At 29.4% G+C, this 22,704-nt stretch overlaps 1 protein-coding gene across 7 annotated transcripts in view; it reads left to right on the forward strand.

Moving 5' to 3' along the window:
• The window catches only part of LOC123011600 (collagen alpha-1(XVIII) chain), a 125,978-nt gene that overhangs the window by 97,220 nt on the left and 6,054 nt on the right, over window positions 1–22,704 (forward strand). The window contains exons 6-21 of one of the 7 annotated variants that reach the window (XM_044409479.1): window positions 6,809–6,880; window positions 6,998–7,042; window positions 7,520–7,610; window positions 7,671–7,714; window positions 7,761–7,838; window positions 7,887–8,177; window positions 8,247–8,276; window positions 8,385–8,981; window positions 9,621–9,737; window positions 9,799–9,807; window positions 10,713–10,781; window positions 11,069–11,321; window positions 11,472–11,531; window positions 14,434–14,633; window positions 14,699–14,821; window positions 19,024–19,038. In XM_044409479.1, coding sequence (XP_044265414.1) covers window positions 6,809–6,880; window positions 6,998–7,042; window positions 7,520–7,610; window positions 7,671–7,714; window positions 7,761–7,838; window positions 7,887–8,177; window positions 8,247–8,276; window positions 8,385–8,981; window positions 9,621–9,737; window positions 9,799–9,807; window positions 10,713–10,781; window positions 11,069–11,321; window positions 11,472–11,531; window positions 14,434–14,633; window positions 14,699–14,821; window positions 19,024–19,038 — 2,094 coding nt within the window. Of the gene's footprint in view, window positions 1–6,808; window positions 6,881–6,997; window positions 7,043–7,519; window positions 7,715–7,760; window positions 7,839–7,886; window positions 8,178–8,246; window positions 8,277–8,384; window positions 8,982–9,620; window positions 9,738–9,798; window positions 9,808–10,712; window positions 10,782–11,068; window positions 11,322–11,471; window positions 11,532–14,433; window positions 14,634–14,698; window positions 14,822–19,023; window positions 19,039–22,704 lie in introns of all 7 variants that reach the window. The other 6 variants (XM_044409158.1, XM_044409407.1, XM_044409241.1 and 3 more) reach the window with 6 other exon arrangements.

A 22,704-nucleotide genomic window follows, 5' to 3' on the forward strand; every position in this document is an offset into this window, starting at 1 on the left:
TTTTCGTGTCGGAAGTTAAAATAAAATGACGTTATTAAACTTTTTGAATTAATTTAACTTTTATTAAATCCTGAAGTACATTTTATGGGACCGTTGTAATTAAATTGTTACAAAGCGATGTAAGAGTGTTTTATTGAGTTTCTTTATTTAATATAGCTATCTAAACGCGAAACTGAAATATTTTTTATCTTTCTAATCAGTCATTCCTTCTGACAACGACGTAATGTTGATTTAGTTGAATAAAAATCAATCTCATAGGATTCTTACCACCTTGCTTTTTTATTAAACTGACAAATGTGTGATAAATTGATGGAATTTTTTCGATTTTGTTTAGATTTTCAATTGTGATGTAAAAAGATACCTCAGCTTTATTTAATAGTCCTACCTATTTTAAGGTTTTATTGAAGGGGAAGGGGCATTAAATTCATTCATAAAAACAAACGATTTCACTAAAATAAACATAGCCTGTTCTAGATGACACAAATAAATACAGCTTCATTTTTTTTTTCAATTTTAGAAGCATAAATTTTAGAAATTAAACAAATTGTAGTCCGTAACGTGCTATTGAAATAAACTTGTGTTTGTAACAAAATACGTAATATTTAAACATCAAACATGAAGTGAACTCTGATGCATATTTCAAAGGCCATTATTATGCTCGTTTTCATGTAGTTGCGAGATAAAACTAGCTTTAACAAATTTGTTACAAATGAACTAAAAGTTACTTAAAAGAAATCCCATTGTTTGAACAAAATTTAATTATTTGGATGGTAGTTTTAATATAAATAATAATAACAGATTTATAAGCAACGTTTTGTGTAAAAAGGTAGTGGAAGGTAGAAGATAGTTAAAGGTTTGTCCTATTTTAAATAAAAGTATTAAAAATTACATTACTGTTTTTTCGTCAACATTTATTTTTTGATTTATCTTGTTGTAAAACGAAACACATTCTTCCATTAAATAAGACTCGGGCCGCAGTTGTTTGTCCGTTTCGCAATTAATCACTAGGATGGAAGATTAAAAATGAAAAATAAAATGACTAGTAACTTGACGTAATGAGCACAAAAATTAAAATTCTTTCCAAGCTGTTAGCCCACAAAAAAAGCTCTTGAAACAATTTATTTCACTGAAGTTTTGTGTTTTTCTATCGATTATTTTAAAAATAAGACACTATCAAACTTTTTTATTTTTTTTTATTGCAGCTCTTGATTCTAAACTGCATAATTAAAGTGTACATACACCAGCTACTATAACGCAATTAGGTTTACCAAACGTTCTACAAACAGTTTGTAGATTTGAATGTTTTAAAAGCTGTAAGGGAAACATTCTGGTATTTTTTAAAAGGAACAAATTAAATGCACAGTAAAATAATGAATGCTAACTAAAAATAATAAATGCACAGTAAAAATAAATACAGGGTAAAAATAAATGTACAGTAAAATAATACATGCACAGTAAAATTAAAAAATTCACAGTAAAAATAATAAATGCACAATAAAGACAATGTGTACTGATCAAAATTGAATTATTTATTATTATTATTATTTTAAATCATAACAAAATTAAAAATGGGTGTGAATTTCATAAAAGTGGCTTTTTTGGAACATGTTGTCTTAGTTTGGCATCTTCCTGGAGAAGAAATGTCAACATTTTGATGACAAAACTTTTTTTCAATAGTTTGAATCGTTTATTAATATTTTGGGTGGTTTGAAATAAAAATGAGAAATATTTTTTGACTAATTTCCTTATAATAATACGAATTAGCCATACAAACACTAGACTCTCATTTCTTTATTCTCTTTTTCATTATTGATAGAGCATTTATTATTCATTTGCTCAAATAATAGCTATAATGACAATAACACATTCTATTCTATTTCTAAATAATTCAGTTCTGATCATTTACAATTTTTTGTTAATTTATTAGCGTAATTGTAGTTATTATTGTGACAAAATTTCACCTTGAAAAAAAAAACAAATCGAGAAACTATTCATTGTAGGTGGTATTATTTTCTTATTTGTCCACGAAATCTCGGTTAACTTCCCAGCTATACAGCAATGCTAAACTTGTCTAATTTCATTACGCGGTCAGCACAATTCAGGTTGTTCAAATTCCGACCGATCCAAGTCATGAAATTATTAAAACGGTTAAACATTTGGACATAAACAACAGTATGCTGCATAATATCGTATTTTATTACAGTTGCAGTAACAACAGTAATTAACACATTTAATAAGCATGAACGTGGAGTTATTAAAATTGTCATCTTACAAAGGCAAAGAATTACTTCAAAAATAAAATTAGACGAAAAGAACGCAACCCAAAGAATGTCTATAATATGCTGCATTCTAGTAAATTAAATTACGGTAATTAAATTTATGGAAACACGAAGTTATTGAAAACACAAGACCAAACTCAATTTTGGTTTATTAATATTTATCGACAATTAGTTTAAAGGTATTCGGTTAAAAATAAAATTCGGTGTTTTTGAGAAGACAAGAATATTTTATTAAAACTTAAAAGCTTGTTTACAAAACTGTTTTTTAGATAATTAAAGCACTTTCCTGTTTTAGTTCAAAAATACATCTTCTGTAACATTTTTCCAATGCTAGGTAATGTGTTGTTACACATTGTGTGTCTATTTTTCTTCAATATTAACAAAACTTTTTTTACATACAGGGTGTCCCAGCGAATTGAAAAAGTTCATTAGTGACCTTTAAATGGAAAAAATTTAAAAAAATATATAGGACATTGACTAATCTAGTCCATCGCTTAAATTTTTTTTCAACTATACAGCGTGTCTCAAAAATAAGTTACAATACAAACTTGTGTTTTTTTTAATGAAACACCAAATGTTTCTTAGCGTTTTTGGATGTAGATTTATATGACAATGTTTTTCAGCTAAACTTTTATTGGTCGATTTTGCTTAGTTTTAAAAATAACACGGTTTTTTGACGCAAACTTGCACTTTTTAAAAATTTATCACACAAAAACTAAGACATCTGGAAATATTTTTTACTGCCGCAAAAAAGAAGGTACAAACTAGGTTGTAACATTTTTTTAGTGTGTGCATTTGCGAAGATAAAAAATGAAGTCGTTTGTTAAAAGTTCAACAACTTAAAAAAATTAAATGGAACGCCCTATTTATTGTTTTTGCATTTAAAAGATTATTAAATTGTCTTTCTAAAATTATTTACTTTTAGGTGTTTATAATCAATAACTAAAAAGATATTGAACGTTAAACATTAAAAAAAATAATTACTATTTTTTCAGTAGCCAAAAAGTGCACAGTTGCACAAGAGATGGAAGAAATATCACTTAATAATCACATTTGTGTTAAACTGAATCCATTATTCTTTATTTTTACAATAAAATAATTCGAATTTCAGTATTTATAACGACTTTATATTTATCAATCTATTAGATCCAAAAATAAAAAATTGGGTGTTCCATTAAATTTTTTTAAGTTATTTAACTTTTAACACTCTTCTTAATTTATTAATCTTTACAAATGCAAAACACTAAAAAATTGCTACAGCTTTAATTTCTGTACTTTCTTCTTTGCAGAAGTAAGAGAAAATTTGTTCTAGCTGTCTTAGTTTTTGTGTAATATTTTTTTTAAATGCACGTTTTCGTCAAAAAAAAACTAAGCAATATCGACTAATAAAAGTTTAAAAACATTGTTTTAAAAGACTACATCCAAAAATGTGTTTCATTTAAAAAAACACAAGTTTGGATTGTAACTTATTTTTGGGACATGCTGTATGGTTGAAAATAATTTTAGGTGATGCACTATCAATGTTCTATACAATACTTTTTTAAATTTATCATTTAAAGGTCACTAATGGTCTTTTTCAACTCGCTGAGACACCCTGTATTATTATCAGCCGTTGATTTATTAATCAAAAACTTAAAAAATGTTTACTATAAATTTTTTAAGAAAGTTTGCGATATAAATAATGTTGAATTACTCATTCATCCATCAAGAATATCGCTGACCACCACCGAAGATAACAACAAGAGTTACAATTTATTGCCTAGTTAAATCATTCAGTTTGGATCGTTTCTATCTCAACTCTACAAGTCGACAAATCAAAGACACTTAACGTTATTTTTCTCTTTCGTTAATATTTGTTTCCTCCCACAGCTTTTAAACGCTTGAGTACAGATTATAGTAAAAGCCAACAATAAATTGTTTTTATTGACACATAAAAAAGATAGCAGTTTTATTTGTGCGAGTTCTTTTCTTTCAGTCGTTTCAGAATGACACCCATGTTGCTAATCGTAGCGAAGGGCTCAGTCCCTAAACTTTCATAATATTGACGATAATAAACTCTTGAATTTTAAACAGGGGCATAATAGCATTGTCACTTTATACGACAACGGCAAAACACCCTTTGAAGTGTTAGTGAAATATTTGCACAAATATGAGGTGAAAAAATTTATTAAATTAGTGTCAACGATGGCCACCGCAATTCTAAATTACCATGCAAATTCACTTATTCGGCCACCGGAAAGCCAATATGTTATGCGTTTGCACTTTTGCTCGACATTTGGAACGGAATAAAATTCTATTAACGTTCTTCTGTAATGTTAATGTTGAGAATTAGTAAAATTAACACTACAAAAATGCGTTTTTGGTGATAAATTAAACTTAACAAGTGCCTTTCCACCTTAGGAATGCGTTAATAAAATTATACGACATCATAAAAAAGTCGACGTGTCTAGACTGACAAGTATTTTTATGAAATATTAAGAAGAAAGGTGCTGAATTATTGAGGGTGAGGTATTAAAAATGTAATAAATTAAGATATAAAACAGGATAGACACTTTACAATTTTATAATCGTATTTTTGTGCTAAGCTTGCAAGTTTGTTTATTATCTTTCAAAAGATAATCAAATAAGCGGTTCTATTAGAGGCAGCAAAAATTATAAATATGAAACGTTAATTTACAAATACTTTAATTCTGAAGGCTTTAATTAGAACATGCTTATCATTTAATTACAAATTTGCGTTTTGTGCATGTTCTAGCCCGGCGCATCCACCAAAACTGATTAATTATCCAGACTGACTAAACAGTAACACTTTTTATAAACATCATTATATATTATAATTAACTCATTTGTAGAAACAAATTCATCATTTTTTGGCAATTTATTTCTTATAAAATCAATATTACTTGCTTCTAAAATTTTCAACACTAATAAAACATTAAAATACTTAAACTAGAAAACTCACAAACTCCCAATTTTGATAAAAATAGTTATTTATTCGACGAGTTTGAGTGTAAATCAGACTCTTTATTTGACCGAGTGGATTTTTAAACCACGAGTGTAACGAGTGGTTTACCATCCACGAGGTGGAATAAAGCGTCCGATTTACACTCAAACGAGTGGAATACAACATTTTATTCTTCGAATTAGAGTCAACAAGGCTTAAACTTGCTTTAAATCTGTTAAAAATAATTTGACGTTTTGTATTGAGAAATGCCAAACAGTTGTCAAAACTTCCTTACACGGGAGAAAAACCGTAAATTTTGACAGTGTTGAAGAATAAAATATCTAATAACACTTTTTTAAAGTCGATTCTAACTTTCTCGATATTTACGATTTTTTTCTGCTGACTTACAAAAAAAGGTGGATATTTTGATTGAACCCGAGGAGTTAAGCGCTTCTCGTTATACCATAATTCCATTATTTACACTGATAATTCTAAAATAATTCCAAATAATTACAAATAATTCCACATATTTCCAAACAATTCCAAATTTAAATAAAAGTAAACTAATGTGATATTATTTATAGTCTCTGCTTGATTAAATAATTTCCTGATATTATTTTTTTATATTTACATAATTTTTTCACTATGAGAAATACAGGGTGTGTCAGAACTCAAGCCCCAGAGAAAAAAAGTTGCAAGAAAGAAAGAAAACATACCAGGAATATGGAGATTTTGACATTTATTTTTTGACATTTGACATTTTTTATGATGATCTTGTATGTTTTTTTATAACTTTTTTATAATATAAAAGGTACAAACATTTTACTAATAAAAGCCACAAATAACATTAAATAGAGTTACAATTTAGGATCCAACTTCCTGGTTTCCTCTTCGAATAGCCTGCAGCCAAAAAAAACTTGAAAAATTATTTTTCCAACAGAAATAAATAGAGTCAAAATGCAAAATTTCAAAATTTTAATAAATGGAATTTTTTTAACATTTTAACATTTTACCACCCTCTATAACAGTATTTCAAAATTTCTCTAATTTTAATTACCTTTTGTAGTTTTGTTTTTTTTTTATTTAATCTTTTATTTTTAATAACTACCTAATATCAAAGTAAACACAATCAAACACAAAATTCCACGTAATTCCACCAACTTGAACACCATAATTCCACAGCGGTACACCAGTAAAAATTGGATATTCAAGGACATTAATTTTTTAGAGTATTTTTCCATAGAGTAGATAAAATAAAGAAAAAAAAAAGACTTATAAAAACAGAAAAATAGAGTTCCCTAGCATCACAGTTTTGGCTTATAAAAACAGAAAAATAGAGTTTTCTAGCATCACAGTTTGAAAATTATCAAAGTTTGGTTGGAAAAAAATATTTTGTAATTTCCAATCTTTCAAACTAAGTCTTTGTTTACCAGAAATTTGTTTCTATTTATACCTTGCCTATAGAATTCACGCTTTTTTAATTATTTTATTCTAAAAAACGGAAAATTGTGTAAATGGGGTAATTACAGAGGATGATGGTCGCTTCTCAAAACGATGAACCATTTTATTAATTGATTTTATTTAGGGCGCCTTGGACCAAGTGAAAATATTCCGCGATCCTAACATGGCAGCAGATCAATGTAAAACAGATTTTCAGGTTTGTGATTTAGTTTCTATTGAAGAATTAAATAAGTAATCGGACTAAGTGCTAGATTTCTTTTGCCACCTTATTATGTAGATTTTAGTTCTTAATTTCTTTATTTTTTTCAACCAGGGTTTTCAAAAGCTCAATCCCGAAAACGAAAACGAAATAGATGAAGTAAGTAATAATGCAAAGTAACTACTAATAACTGCACTAAACACCGATCAATATTGATGTACGTACTAACAAACTAATTACTTACAAAAAAACTGCCAGTATAAATAATATTTCTATTTTTAACTACTTTATTCAGAATATGTAGGAGATTTAATTTAAAATGTAGTACTTCATTTTTATGTTCAATTTAATCATAACTTTCAAGTAAATTAAAATAGAATTACTCCGTTTATTTGTTCCAGATCATTATATTTTACAAACTTAAATAAAAATAAACAAATTTGGCAAACAAACTTCAAAAGTCGAACTTTATGAAGATTCCAAAGCTTTCGTGTTGTTATTTTAGTATCATAAATTATTCGTTGTGTTAATTCGTTGAAATTGTAGGAGTGAATAACACAAACTGTTAAATATTTAAGTCTTTGCTTGAATAAGCATTATTGTGAAGTTCAATGATAAAAACTGATCTTAATTTAGGTCGAACGCAGCGACTATGATGGAACATTCAGAGAAGGAAGTGGATCAGAAGACTACGGTTTTATTCCACCTCCACCCCCACCCCCAAATGGTAAGCCTTGCATTTGTGATAACGAGAATTGTTGCAACTATCTTTTCAATGATATCAAAGCTAGCCTCGGAAATAAGGGCGAAAAAGGCGACAGAGGCCCAAGGGTAAAACTGAAGCAAAAGTTGTATTTTTTTTAATTAATTATTTTAGGGCCCTCCTGGCGAATCAATCAGGGGACCACCGGGTCCCCCAGGCCCTCCTGGCTTGCCAGGACCTGCAGCCCCCGAGGTACCAATTGCGATTTTTCCACCAGAAAAATTCAAGTTTTGGTTTTAGGGGGTGTGTTCTTGTAATTTTACTAGTTTGATAAGTTCCTTATCATCAACAAACTCAATGGGTGAGGGTAAGCCAGGCCCTCCTGGTATGACAGGCCAACCGGGGTTTCCTGGGGATAAAGGTATCCCGGGCCTTCCGGGGGATAAAGGTGAGAGGGGTGAGCGTGGTCCTCAAGGACCAATTGGACTGCAAGGACCTAAGGGTGAACCTGGGAAGGATGGACTTCCTGGAAAACCAGGTGCTCCGGGCCCTCCAGGACCCCCTGGTCCAGTCGAATTCGAAAATGTCGACGTGAGTACCTCAATAATTAATTAAAATTAATTTGTTAATTTGCTACCACACTTTCACTTTCACAAGCAGCCGAGTTGGAAACCTAGAGGTCCGTTTAAGGTACAACACTTTTTACTTAAATGGGGCCTTTTTCAGAAAATCTACGCTAGCACATTTCAATCAAATTAAATGTTATTTTTAGTAATTTATTTTGTTATTTTTCTTTAGGAGACAGTCCTTGGAGGACCTCTTGTACGTCCTGGCGTCCCCGGAGCCAAAGGCGAGCCCGGCAAACCCGGCCCTTCCGGCCCTCGAGGAGAAAAAGGTCCCGTGGGAACGAAGGGATCTCGCGGGGATCCCGGCCCGAAAGGCGAACGAGGAGATCGAGGTTTTCCCGGTGAAAGAGGTCCCCCGGGTGTTAAAGGAGAGTCCGGGAGTCCGGGTTTGGACGGAATACCCGGAAATCCCGGAAAGCATGGCGATAAGGGAGAAAAGGGGGCTGTGGGGCCTCAAGGACCACCAGGCCCGCCCGGGATTGCGTATAGTGGTGACATGACGGGTATTGTACCGGGTTTACCGGGACAGAAGGGAGAACCGGGCGAAAAAGGTCCAAAGGGGGACAAGGGTGAAGAGGGAGAAGCTGGAATACCGGGAGTTCCGGGAATGAAAGGAGTGCCAGGTGGAGTTGGGGAGAAGGGGGAACAGGGGGAAAGTGGGGCTATTGGGCCAGTGGGCCCCCCAGGGTCTAAGGGAGAAAAGGGGGAAAGGGGGCCGCCGGGAAGCATCATTATGCCCAACGGAAATGAAGAAATTATAACAGTAAAGGTGAGGAATTTATAAATAAAAATACATTTATTATAAATTATCGTCAAAGAACGTAAAAAAATGCGTTTATAATCCAAAAAAATCTTTGAAATTTTAATTTTTATGTGACCGTCTCGACTTTTATAAAAATATTTTGACTTAGTCACAATTTATCGATAAAAAAGCCTTAAATTTATGGTTGGTGGAATCTCTTTCAAATAATTTTTATTTCATAATGTATCAACTCAACCACAATATTCGAACTTTCGTCAAGAAAAAAATTAGAAGATTTATTCTTTATTTATCTGACAATTATTTTTTTAAACTAATTACAAGTTGAAATAATAACAATTTATTAAGAGTATTTCACTTTTCAAGAATTCATACCAAAAAAAAACAGGATTTAACACTTTAGAAAAAAATATAAAACCAATCATCAAAATAAAAAATTACGAAAAAACCTGCGGAAGGTTTATTATTGTTTTGTAAATATTACCATTGACACAATATATACAAACACAAATAAAACAAGAATTTAAGAATTTTTTAACTTTTATTTCAAATTAATATAAAAAGCAAATTTTGTAATGAAAAAAAAAGAAAGCAAACTTTCAACTTAACATTTTTGTTAAATGTTTGTACAATTTAATTTTTTTTAAGGGTGATAAAGGAGATATGGGTAGACGAGGCAGACGGGGAAAACCCGGACCTCCAGGACCAGCAGGCCCTCCGGGAAAATCGGGTCCTGTGGGAGAAATAGGACTTCCTGGGTGGATGGTATGTTTTTTTAATTTCTATGACTCGGAAATTATATCTTTTTTTACATTCTTGCTAACAGAATGGGAAGGTAAGAAATTGTATTGAAAAAAAAAGAATTAAAAAATAGTATTAAATTTATTAATAATTACTTAAATTAAGGTTGAAATATACTGTATAAAAAAAAAATCATAATTCAAAAATTCTGAAAAAAAACATCTTTTTGATGGCCTTAGCAACAATATACATATATTAATTTGAATTTTTTTGTTCGTGTCGTTTAAAAGTTTAAAAGAAACCTCTATTTTTGGCCATTTAATTTTTTTATAAAAAAACTGTTCAAAAGAATTTTTTTATTTATTTTTGGCGTTTTGTAGATTACTTACTTATGTTACTATATTTTTTCATGGAAATTGAATTATACGTTTTTTCATAAAAAAAATAAAAACTATTGAATTTTGCATTCCATTACAAATACTCAAAGAGATATATCCAATTATAAAAAACACAATCAATTTGTTTACTGTTTTTCTTAAAAATTCAATTTTTTTTTTTCGTTTGAAGACTTGTTTGTTTAGAAAAAGTTCCTATTTTCTGATTATTCTAATTTTTCGATACCTTCATTATCATCAAATGACTTTTTATCACCCTTACGAAAGTAGCAAAATGGAACACGAAAGTCCTTTAAGGAGGATTAGACTCTTTTTAGTTTAATTTTTTGTCTTTCTGGAGTAAAATTAAATTAAGTTCTCACGCATTTTTTCTTTTGATAAAAAATTGATTCAAACAAATTTTCCACCCTAAAGAAACGGTTTTTATCTCTTTTATACAAAAAGTTTGCTTTGCGTAGAAACATTTAAAAATAATACATTTTAAAGATTTGTGAGACGCCTTAAATAAATTCTCTTTTAGATGTAGAAAATTGTTTCGGGAATGCTTCTTTCGTAATCTAAACTGTTAGTGTGATACAGATCTTGCAGTTTATTTTTATATTAGGGTCGACCGGGTGCTTCAGGATTACCAGGAATTCCGGGACCAAAGGGTGAAAAAGGAGACTCGGGAGGGGTGAGTTTTTTCAATTTTAATCAAACTTGAAAGAAATTATTTGGTTTTGTTTACTTATTGAGACAATTATGAAACGCTTTTATAGTAAATCTATTATCCAAAAGAGACAAGACATTCTGATAAATGAGGCCGTTATTTAATGATGAATTTGCGTGCGTTTAATAAAGCACTATTATTACCGTTGTTGCCGATTTGCTACATTAATAATAATGATAATCTAAACAAATGATTCGTTTAGACATTTTCATTATTAAAAGTTGAATGACAATGTTATTGTTATCAAACAGCCTAAAGGTGATAAGGGCGACAAAGGTGATAAAGGCCTAGATGGAATTCCTGGAAGAGATGGGCGAGACGGCAGTCCGGGTCCTCCGGGTTTACCTGGACCGACTTCTCCAGATGAAACGATCCGATATGTGCCAGTGCCGGGCCCTCCTGGACCTCCCGGACCGCCCGGAATTCCCGGAGTTTCGGTAACAGGACCAAAAGGCGAACCGGGCGGCACGCCATATGGAGAACCGACGTATAACTTACGACCAGGTGAGGTATTACATTGCACTTTGCCACAATAGTAACACAATTTAGTCAGTAATTTGACTAGAAGGGTCAATTTATTCATTTAGTGAGTCAAAATTTTAATATAATAAACTAACACAATTTTAAAAATCTTTTTTGTGCTTACGCTTCAAGGAACAAGAAGTAGTTTGGAAGAATTGAAGGCTTTGAGAGAACTAAAGGATTTGAAGTCAGGTAGTGATAGTTATAATATTTTACTTAAATAAATTACTTATTCCATATGAAATTTGACACTTTTAGACTTCAACTTTCTGTTAAATAAACATCTATTTTTAAACTCGTTTAACTTACTTTATATTCACATATTTTATCTTATCTTTTTTATTTACTGTACCAAAATTATAAGAAATGATTATTTTTATTGTTTGTCCCTCTACTTTTAATCTCTTAGACACAAAGTCTAACTGTTTTGTGTTTTTTTTTGTCTAGTTTATTTAATTAAACGTGTTATTAGTTATCTGTGTCAGATAAACAAGTCAAATAACAAATAATAATTGACTAAGTTTTAAATTCTACATTTGAGTTTGTTTATTCTGTTTAAACTGCACAGTGATGACCTTAAATTTTATTTTCCTGAATTTCAGAAATTTAAAATGCTTGAACAAATAGATAAATTATGTTATTACTGGCAAATCAATGCCATTCATGAGCTTTTGATGTGAATGCCTCTACTTTATTCCTTTAATAATGTTTATTACCATTAATAATTCTACAAATATTAAACATGGTGATACTAATTAGCCTCATAATTAGTAAGCATGACGCTGTCCAATTTATGCGAAAAAGTAAATTTTTTTTGGTAATTTTTTACCCAGTTTTAGGCCATGTTTCACCACCAGATTAAAAATTAATTTATGAGTGCTCCTAATTTTTTGCATATACCTTATGACGAAAGACAGGAAAATTTGTTGATTTTTAGAAATTTAAATTAAATTAATTAATTAATTTTAAGATAAAAGCATCAATATTTTAAAATTTCCTCATTGATTATTAGTCTCTTTTAGTGAATACATTATTGTTAAAATAGATTATAATTCTCAAAATAGGCATTTGTAAATTGATATGAGAAAACAAGTTTCGTAATATTGAGTTTTAACACTAGTTCTAGTTTATAAAAGGAATAGTGTTGCACATAAATGCCGTAAATGACTTGTAGAAGGGTTATTTGATTGTATTTTATTATATTTTGCACTGTTTATAATCTTTCCAAAAAAAACTATGAAAAACTTTAGCTGTGTATGTCAAACTTTGATTTTTAAAATGAATATTCACATACCTTATATTTTTTCTTATTAAAAAATTGACTTTGTTTCTGAGTGGGTGTTTCTACAAAAGGGTGATTTGGAGAAAATACAATTGGGAACAAACTAAATGCATAGTGAAAATAATAAATATAAATGCACAGAACAGACAATGAATGAATGTCTAGTAAAACTAATTAATTTAATATTCACACATTTACAAAGAAAATGTTGCCGAACAAAATCGGAATATTGCAAAACGTTCAAAAACAAAATTCTGGTATCAGGAGCACAGCAGTGCAAAGACTGATTACCATTTGTGCACAGTTTCCAGCTCTTGCTAAAATCATTCTTGCGCAGGGGCTCTTGCTAATACATATACCACCCTCCAATAATAACAAACATTCAGTAATATAAAAATAAGTACCAATAATAAATAACATTCTTGCGCAGGGGCTATACATTGTTATCTAACCAAGACTGAAAATTCTTTAAATTTTATGTTGTTTTACTAATTTTGATTAAAGTTACTGAGCATTTATTATTTTTACTGTGCAAATTGGATTTTTTTACTGAACAAATTACAATAAAATACTGTGCGTGCTTTACTTAACATTTATTCTTTTTACTGTGCAAAAAATAATTAAATACTGATCATTTATCATTTTATGCTGATCAAAATTGAATGATTTACTGATCGCTTTAATACTACCCAAAATTATTGAGACTTCAGAAAATTTGCAAAAAACAGGGGTCCCGAAAAATTGTTTAAAGATTTTTTAGAAATAAGAAAAAAGTGCGTCTAAAAAAGCATACGAGAATTAGATCTTATATTAAAAAAAAATCACTACCCTTCAGAATTAAGGTCAGTGGTGTACGCGGTTTAGAAAAACCCCCTAACACCCTATATTTTTATGACTTACTGTATTTTCCTTAATAAATATTTAAATAGTTACTAGTATTTAAAAATATATTTCAATTTTTACTACTATTAAATTGAAGGTCTAAATCAATTTTCAAAACTACAAGGCATACTCTTTTATTAAATGATTATAAGGATAAAAATAAAAAAATTCTGGAATTATAGTATTCTACTCGTATATTAGACAATTATTCGCTCAGATTATTAAAAAACTCGCGTTTTGCTCGTTTTTTAAACTTCATCTTCGTGAACAATAGCCATCACTTTATGCAATATCATACTACTGTGGATACAGCGTTAACCAACCATTGTAAAAAGTCACAATTACCAAATAGTATATTATGTTATTAAGAGTAAAAGTGATAGATATGTGGAGAAGCTGATCATCAAATTAAGCTTTTACTCCGAATAACATATTTTATTTTATTCACAAATGTAGTAAAGAGCAACACTATAATTAGCAAGTAAATCAACAAAACAATTTGCAATGAAATTATCGCAATTTATGTTAAGATTGTCAAGAGTGTTTCAAATTCAAATCGAAGCTTTTCTATTATTGCAACAAAAAATGAACATATAAACAAATAAAAAATAAAAATTGTCATTTTCGACTTAGAAATTGTTACAATAATTTAATTTTTCGAAAATTATTATATTTTGTTTAATGAAAAACAACGAGTTTCACAACTTTATGACAAATTAAAGTTGTATAGTTCCTTTTTCGCTAGGTAACTTATATTGTAAATATTTCTGACTAACTCTCTTAACTTAATCCAATGCTACATTCTTGTAGCAGTACATTCTAAGCGCGCCCCAGACGCGTATTATTAAGTTAACTATGATTAAAGTTTGATTCTACAACATGTGTCGCAGACCCGTGAAAATAGTCTCCATTATTTGAAATCCCTTTTAGGCAGATCCACAGCAAGTCCACCGATATTCACGGCTTCTGAACAAGAAGTTGCGACTCGCATTGTGCCCGGAGCTGTAACTTTCCAGGACCATGACGCCATGATAAAGATGTCGTCGGTCAGTCCCGTGGGAACTTTGGCCTATGTTATTGAAGAAGAAGCGCTTCTTGTGCGAGTTAATAACGGTTGGCAATACATTGCGGTAAGTTTGATAACGAGGATTTGAGATTTGCAAAAGTTTTGTTTGATATGTGCTGATTATTCCAGTTGGGATCCGTTCTACCCGTGACCACCCCCGCGCCGCCCACCACAACTGGCCCGCAACTAAGGCCGCCTTTCGAAGCCAGTAATCTCATTAATCACATATCGAAACCAGCTGATGTTCCCAATGTGAGTATTCTTAGTGGTTTCTTTGCACTCTGACTTGGACACAAACATTTAGCTTGCCCCAACACAGATTTATCCAGTGGCGGCTCGTAGTCTTATATTAAGAGGAGGCAGATCTTTTTTTTTTTAATACAGGGTGTCCCAGCGAGTTGAAAAAGTCCACTAATGACATTTAACTTTACTAATCTAGTACATCACCGAAAATTATTTTCAACCATACAGTATGTCACAAAAATAAATTACGATACAATATAAATCTTTTCCATTATAAACGTCATTTCATATTTAACAGTATATTCAGTTTGAAGTGAAGCTTAGTTATCGATTTTACTTTCAATTGAATAGATAAATAAAAAATATTTTGAAAAATTCACAACTATACAAGGTGATTCTTTTAGGGCCTACATTAGAAACTTTTTAACTTCTAAAGCAGATAGGAATTTGAAATTTTGTACACAACCCAAATCAACCAGTCTGAGTTCAACTAAATTATTTTCAAAATGACTGAACTTCCGGAACTACGAGAAATTGGCGCCAACTTTGAAATTTTAAATGGTACCCACTTATTTTTATTGCATTTTTGAATTCTCCTCTTTAAACTAAGTAAAATGTACCTAGTTGTTAGTACTTAACTATCATAGTTTTTAACATATGTCAATTTTTTGGTCAAAATTTTCACTTGCAGGGGTTCATTCAAAACATCACAGCTCTTGAACCCTTTGCGATAAGTGAATATTTTTTGTTGCATTCGAAAACCAAAGGTTCGAAAAGTTTTCTAGAATTTTCAAAATTGTTGACTGTCAAATTGCAAGGCTAGTATGATTTTTTGAAAATGATCATTAACAAACAGCTTTAACTCAGTTTTTTCAAATGAAATGACTCTATTTTCTCAACGGCAATCAAAACTACATCAATTTGTAGAAGGACTTTTATCAACATGTCCTATACCTATCTCTTATTCAATTCATCAATTTGTAGAAGGACTTTTATCAACATGTCCTATACCTATCTCTTATAGTTTTTGAAATAATCACAAAAAACATGTTAATGTTTTTATTTTTATAGTTAATCACGTAGGCTTTGGAAAAATACAATAAGATATACTTATAATTAATACAGATGTTCGATATGTTTACCATTTTCAAACAGTCAAAACTCGATGGTGAACTGATTTGAGTGGCTTCCATTATTTCATTTGGTTGAAGATTATTAAATGCCGCCTCAATTCTTTGTAATTCCGGATGGGTGTTGTGTAGACTAATAAATCTTTAATTCGTTTTGATATTAAAAAAAATTGTAGATTATTTATTATGTGGGAGGTTTTTTTTCTTACTAAAATAGTGTTTGTTTTATTCGTATTCTAAATTAATTTGCAAATCTTATTGTATTAAAGTTAGAAGTAATTTTTTGGTAATAATTTGGTTATTAGTTCTCCAATAGCTAGGATATTTTTTTAATACACAAAAATTAAAATTGATTAATTTAGTTTTAATAAAATAACTCAACTGAACAATTATTATAAAAAACAAATTTGTAAATTTGTTACAATTGTTTTGCAACACTTCTCCAAAGATTATGAATTTGCAAGAAGAAGTCAAGTTTTTTAAGCTCCATCCAAAACAACTTTGAAATTCTCAAGGGGTTTTCTCAAATCAAAAAAATAATAGAGAATAATATAGAGAACTAATTAATAGAGAATAAAATTAATCCTTGTGTCTTTTATTCGAAGTATTGAAGAAATAATAGAGAGTTATTGTAATTTTCTTATAAATTTGTAAATAACTATCTAACCCAAATGTAAACATTTTTTTTAATAAATAAAATTATATTTGCTTATAAAACGTTATAATTTTTGATGTTTTTGGTCTAGTTCTTGGAAAAAATTACAATCAACAAAAAAATTATTATACATCCCATAAAACACAAAAATAAATTTTTGTATACAAAAAGAGATCTTTTGCGTTTTTTCGATACAACTTTTTTAATAAAATCTTTTTAATATTCATGTTACACTAGTTTTGTTGTGTTTTTTACCGAAAATCAAACTATTTATGCTTTTTTGAACGTTTTATCATGTTTTTAAGATAAATACTCAAATTATGAATAAGATTTCATCGACACACTATAAAAAATCACGAAATTAAATCGAAAATTATGTTATTTTTCACTTTCTCAAGTGTTTAAGAAAGTTCTTCAACCAGAAATGCAATTATTTTGCAAAATTTTGTCCAAACCAGTCAAAAAGTCGATAAAAATTGTCCTATTTTTGCTTTTTTAAGCTAATAAACTGTGTTTTTTTCGTTAAACAGACCAAAACTTACCAAATTAGTTCGGAAATGATAATATTTTTGCCGTTTCAATTATTTTTGAACCTTTTTAGTAGAAAATTTTGTTCAAAAAGGCCCAAAAATTACCAAATTAGATCGAAGATAATTCTATTTTTGACATTTTCGAGAGTAAAAGAATGTTTTTCAGCTAAAAACTTTTTTTTCGCAAAATTTCGCTAAAACAGGCCACAAAATCACCTAAACTAGATTCAAATTACCGTTCTATTTTAGTTTGTCGTACTGTATTTATTTTGGTGACCTAAATACCCACTTTTTCTCGAAAAAAATTATTCACAAGCAAAAAAACACTTTTTAAAACGTTTAACGTGTTTTTGGGTTAAAAGATTTTGCAAAATTTTGGCAAAAAATGACCAAACTTGGTCGAAAATAACATTCTTTTTGACTTTTTCAGTTTAAAAAATGCACTTTTCCCTTGCGACATTTTGCTCAAGTAAGCCTAAAAATCTCCTAATTAGATACAAAATGGTGTTTTTTGCTTATTTTTGAGTAAACATCTCAATTGTTTTGATGCCCAAAATGCCCAAAAATTAATTAGGCAAAAAATTGTATTAATTCCATTTATTTTCAAGCGAATAAAAACGTTTTAGAGCCAAAACTGTTTTTTTTCACAGAATTTTGCTAAAATACCCTAATTAGGGGTCGAAAACAAAATCAGTTTTGCCTTTTTTCAAGTAAAATTTCACCCAAATGGGCCGAAAAATTAACAAATTAAGTTGAAAATGGTATATTGTTTGGTTTATTTTTAGGATTAAAAAAACTCTAACTATTTTTGCTGAAGTTTCTTGCCACTTTCAGCAATAAAATTTTAAATTCCATAGTTTTTCACAAAAAGGAGTTCTTTTACGTTTTTTCGATACAACCCCTTTAAAAACGTACCCCTTTCAGAGGGTGTAGCTCCTTTACAAAACATTTTTTGATACATGGTTATAGAAAACTTTGGTCTTAAAATTGAATATTCTTTTACCTGTTCAAATTTGTAACAATAAAAACGGAACACCCTGTACAGTGCAAACCAAAATCTAATTAATGAACAAGCGACTTGATGTAAATGTTTCAAACATGGAGAACCCATTTAGGAGGATCAGTGTCGTCGAAATCAAAAGTGACAGTGATCGAAGAAACATTATTGAAACAAAATCAATGGAACTACTTTTGACTTTGAAATTGTCTTGAAAAAATATTTTTTGCATACAAAATCCCCCACATTGCAACAAAAAAACGAGTGAATTCATTTAAAGGTCTGAGATAAACAACGAATTACCCCTATATTTTACGTCAGGAATATTAATCTTATCAAACCTTATATTTTTAAACATGCTCCGAGTGCTAGCGATACATTTTTAGCTTTTCTAAAGTTCTACACAACACAGTGTAATAATTATAATCATATATCAAAACTGTTTCATCTTTTATCGTTAGACGAAACAAAGACACATAAGAAATTAATTAAAAGCTATATGAGAAAACATCCGATTTATGACAGAAACAGCTGTTTTCTTCATTTTTCTGTTTCCCTTGGTTAATATTTTTATGGGTAAAAACGGTTAGTTATTTACATTTATATGGATGGGATTTTATTTTAGTAAAACACTCCACATTTGTTTACTTAGTTGATTTCTGTATACAAATTGTTATCGATTTTTCTTCCCTAGTGACTCGTTCACCTAATGGAATTTTTAACAAATTGTACTTTTATAAAGTCAACTTTTAACATTAAAGATTACATCTCACTGAAAGGTGGGTAGATGAGACGGAAAAGTCTAATAAGCTTCAGGAATTTCAAGATTAACTTTAAAAGTTTAAAACTTTTCCACTTGTTTATTGTCTTGTATCTAATTGTTGTCTTTTTTTTTTCAGTGGTATCCAAAAATGGTAAGTTCTGTTTTTTTTTTAAATAGTAACTAAAAAATTACTCGTTACGGAAAAAATCTCACCAACAAATTTTCAGCATTGTGCAGACTGAAACGTCCTTCAAATGGCTTCTTTTCAATTCTTTTTACAAAATGTAAGATTTCCTGCATGGCAACACCTCAAGTTCGGACAAAAACCGATTTTCTAAATATTTAAATGATCTCAGTGAATTATTATTTCAGAATCTACTCATTTATGCAACAGGATTTCATCGAAGAATCCCAAAGTAGAATTTGAAATAAGAAATGCAAATAAGTAATACAAAAATTCAAGTCAAAAAATTTTACAACTTGGGTTGTATCTAAATATTATTATGTGGTTGATAATTTGTCAACTTTGAGAAAACGAAAAAATGTGTTGGTATTTTGTGTAATAAAGCTTGTCCAATATAAACGTCACAAAAACGGATTTCAATCCGAATGGAAATGTTTAATTTTTAAAATATACTCAAAACAAACAAAATCGACTATAAATTTACATAATAACAATATTTACTATTATTCTTTAATTTACTGCGAAAAGGGTTAAGTTGAAATATAGCCACGGTAAATACGGTCAACAAAACAAACCTGTTAACAAACCTTTTGTTCTATTTGTATTTGAACTGAAGTCATTTAATTAATAATACAAATACACATTTAGGTAATTTATATTTTTGTCATAATTTCCAACATTTCCCAAAGGATTCTCGCAAATACGAGTATGTTGTGTATCGCATACACATTTTCCTGCTTTCAGCGAAATTTCTCGTTTTGTTTATCTTAAATGTGAGATTTTTCTAGCACCTGCTCAACTATAAACAAAAACATGCTTTGTTGTTTCATATTATTTTCTTAAAAGCTCGAAAATGAGAATAATAAAGCTGAAATTCAGATAATGAGTCTATAAAAGAAAACAAGTTTCTGGAACCGATTTTTACCTATTGTTTCGTGCTACGTCCCCTTGCTACAAGGGGCAAAAACCAATCCTTATAGGATAAGGAAAGTAAAAATTAGTTCCTAGTGCAATAAAAAGAAATTTGTTTTTTTTCTGACATATTTGTTGCAAAATTTTAAATTAATCATTCGCTCAAAAAACAAAATCATAAAATTGAGTGAATATAAATCACTTCTTGTATTGTCTCAATTTTTGACAAGGATACTCTAGCTTAAGACTCGATAAATTGTGGCGTTAATAATTAAATAACATCTTTCTCAATCTTTCAATCAAATTATATTATTAATAACACATTTAGTCGAATCAAATCGCACTAGGTTTACAAAAAGTCAATAAAAACAGGTTGAATTCTGTATCCAAGTGTTGGTTATGTAAGGTCGCTTCAATAATTTTAAATCATCTCAATATAATAGCTTTTGTATCCCACCGAATCATCGCTGCCGTTTTGAAAGATATTCTTGATCACAATCTATAATTAACCTAGGATAATTCCAGAACTAACTGCAAAAACATTTTCAACTGCAATCAAATCTGGATGTAATTAAAAATAATGTAAATATATTGAGTCGTGAAACATTACTGATAATACTTATTTTTCTACTAGATAAGAAAATATTCTTTTTGTAAATCATTTTTGAATCATTATTACACCAAAAATTATTACCAATGCATACAAGAAATGTTTTTTTTAATTTTTTTTATTTTTTTTAAATTCCTGTTGTGGCATTTTTATTAGCAACTAGTGAAATTGAATGAACATCCACTACCTTTTTATTCTTTTTTGATATTGGTTTTTGCTGCATAAGTAAATCGAGGAGAAAATAATACAATAAGAAAGATTCTTTTTGATTTTATTGAGTACACATCCACGATTTTACCAATGATCGGTTTTGATTTCTTATAATCTACTGGCCATTATAATAATTATGTAAAAGCAAGAAGTTAAATTCTGAAGAGTGATTTAATTTATTTTTCTTTCATCTACTTCAAGAGTAATAGTAATAGAACTCGCCAGATGCAAAAACTCATTATAAGAGGTTCGGAATAAAGCGTGGCCGGATTAAAACCCCTTTATCCACAATCATAAAGTAATAATCAAATTATTTCTGCTTTATTTGACAATTGATAGGATATATCAGGTTTAGGTTGGGGAGTGGTCACTTCTTTATCCGTTAATATGTAATATGATAGTTCACGTTGCGAAATTGCCACTTCCCAACCCGAAAACTGATAAGGAAGTGACCACTTCATATTTTTCAAAATTTGGTAATTTTTTATTAGTGTGTGTGTGTGTGTGTATAATCCAGCAAGTGACACTAACGCAAATTACTGTCGTTATTAGGATGTTTTCTAAATAAGTAGAATAAGAAAAGTCGTGAGATGTTCACACCAGATTTTTTTATTTAGGAGTAATATTGAATTAATGTTAATAGAATGGGCTAAAAATATCTAGATTTTTTTCCAACACTAATATGTTATTTTTTATTTAAGCTTGTTGTCAATATTCGCTCTTCTATAAAATTCGTCGTGAATAACAACAATAATAAATAATACATAAAATATATTTATCTTGGTATTTTGAAAATCTTCTATAACAATTTCTTAATTTAGCAAAATTTCTGTTGGAATTTTTTTTTGAAGATAACACATTAGAAGATTTCGGAGTTCATTAGCTACTTGCATAGGATGTCATAGAAATAAGAAAAAAATGGAATATCAAAGTTATTCAAATTTAGATTAAATAAATTTAATTTGTAAGGAAAAGAATAACACAAGTGTGAAAAAAACCTTGGCGTTTTTTCAGTGAGAAATATTTCCTTAGCAAACTATGCGAAAACTACCATGGATGGTAATGAATTTTTTCCATTGTAAAAAAAGTCAAAATAACTTGGAAATCATTAAATTTAGGTATTGGGAATGTTGATACAGATCGATGCAGAGTTAAATTCTTTTTTATTTAGTAAAGAAAAAATTGGGGTCTTCAATTTGAAAAAAATCAGTTATGGGTATTTGAAATTTTCCAAACGTAACCTTAAATTTTGGGGATTTGTTAATTATTTTTCCAATTATAAATGCACGAAAGAAAAGATCTAACCTTTATTTTTCATATGAGCAAAAACGGTTTCCAAATAATTAAATATGGTAGAGTTATCGATTTTTGGAGAGGAAGATGCAAATTAAAACAATTTCAAAAAAGTCTAAATTTTTCAAAAACGGTTAAATTTAGGTATAAGGAAGTCTGTTAAAATCTCTTTTAAAATCACTTGAGTAATCCAAAAACGCAACAACTTTCTATTTAAAATAACAAAATTGATACCCATTTCCGGTGTAACCGAAGTGCTGCCATCTTGAAAATATTATCATTGAGCAGGATCTAAACTACATGGCCATAATCAAAATTTTAGATAAATATCCAAGTACTTGTATTTTTTTACCGCTACAGAATTTAACTTTAAAATGCTCAAATACGATTTCAAAATAAATAAAAATGGAAGATGCAAATGAAAAAAAATTCAAAAAAAGTCTAAATATTTCAATAGGTATAGGGAAGTCTGATAAAAACTCTCTCAAGCTCAGTAAAAAACATAAATTGCTATTAAAAATAACGAAGTTTTCTTATTTCTTTAATTATGGAATAATTTTATTAAAACTGCAAATATTTTGTTTTGGCAAAAATGCTCGAACAGGTCA

Source organism: Tribolium madens, unplaced genomic scaffold (genome assembly GCF_015345945.1).
Source record: "Tribolium madens isolate multiple individuals breed KSU strain unplaced genomic scaffold, Tmad_KSU_1.1 Scaffold_11;HRSCAF=98;Tcas5.2_LG3b, whole genome shotgun sequence".
Lineage (NCBI taxonomy): Eukaryota > Metazoa > Arthropoda > Insecta > Coleoptera > Tenebrionidae > Tribolium > Tribolium madens.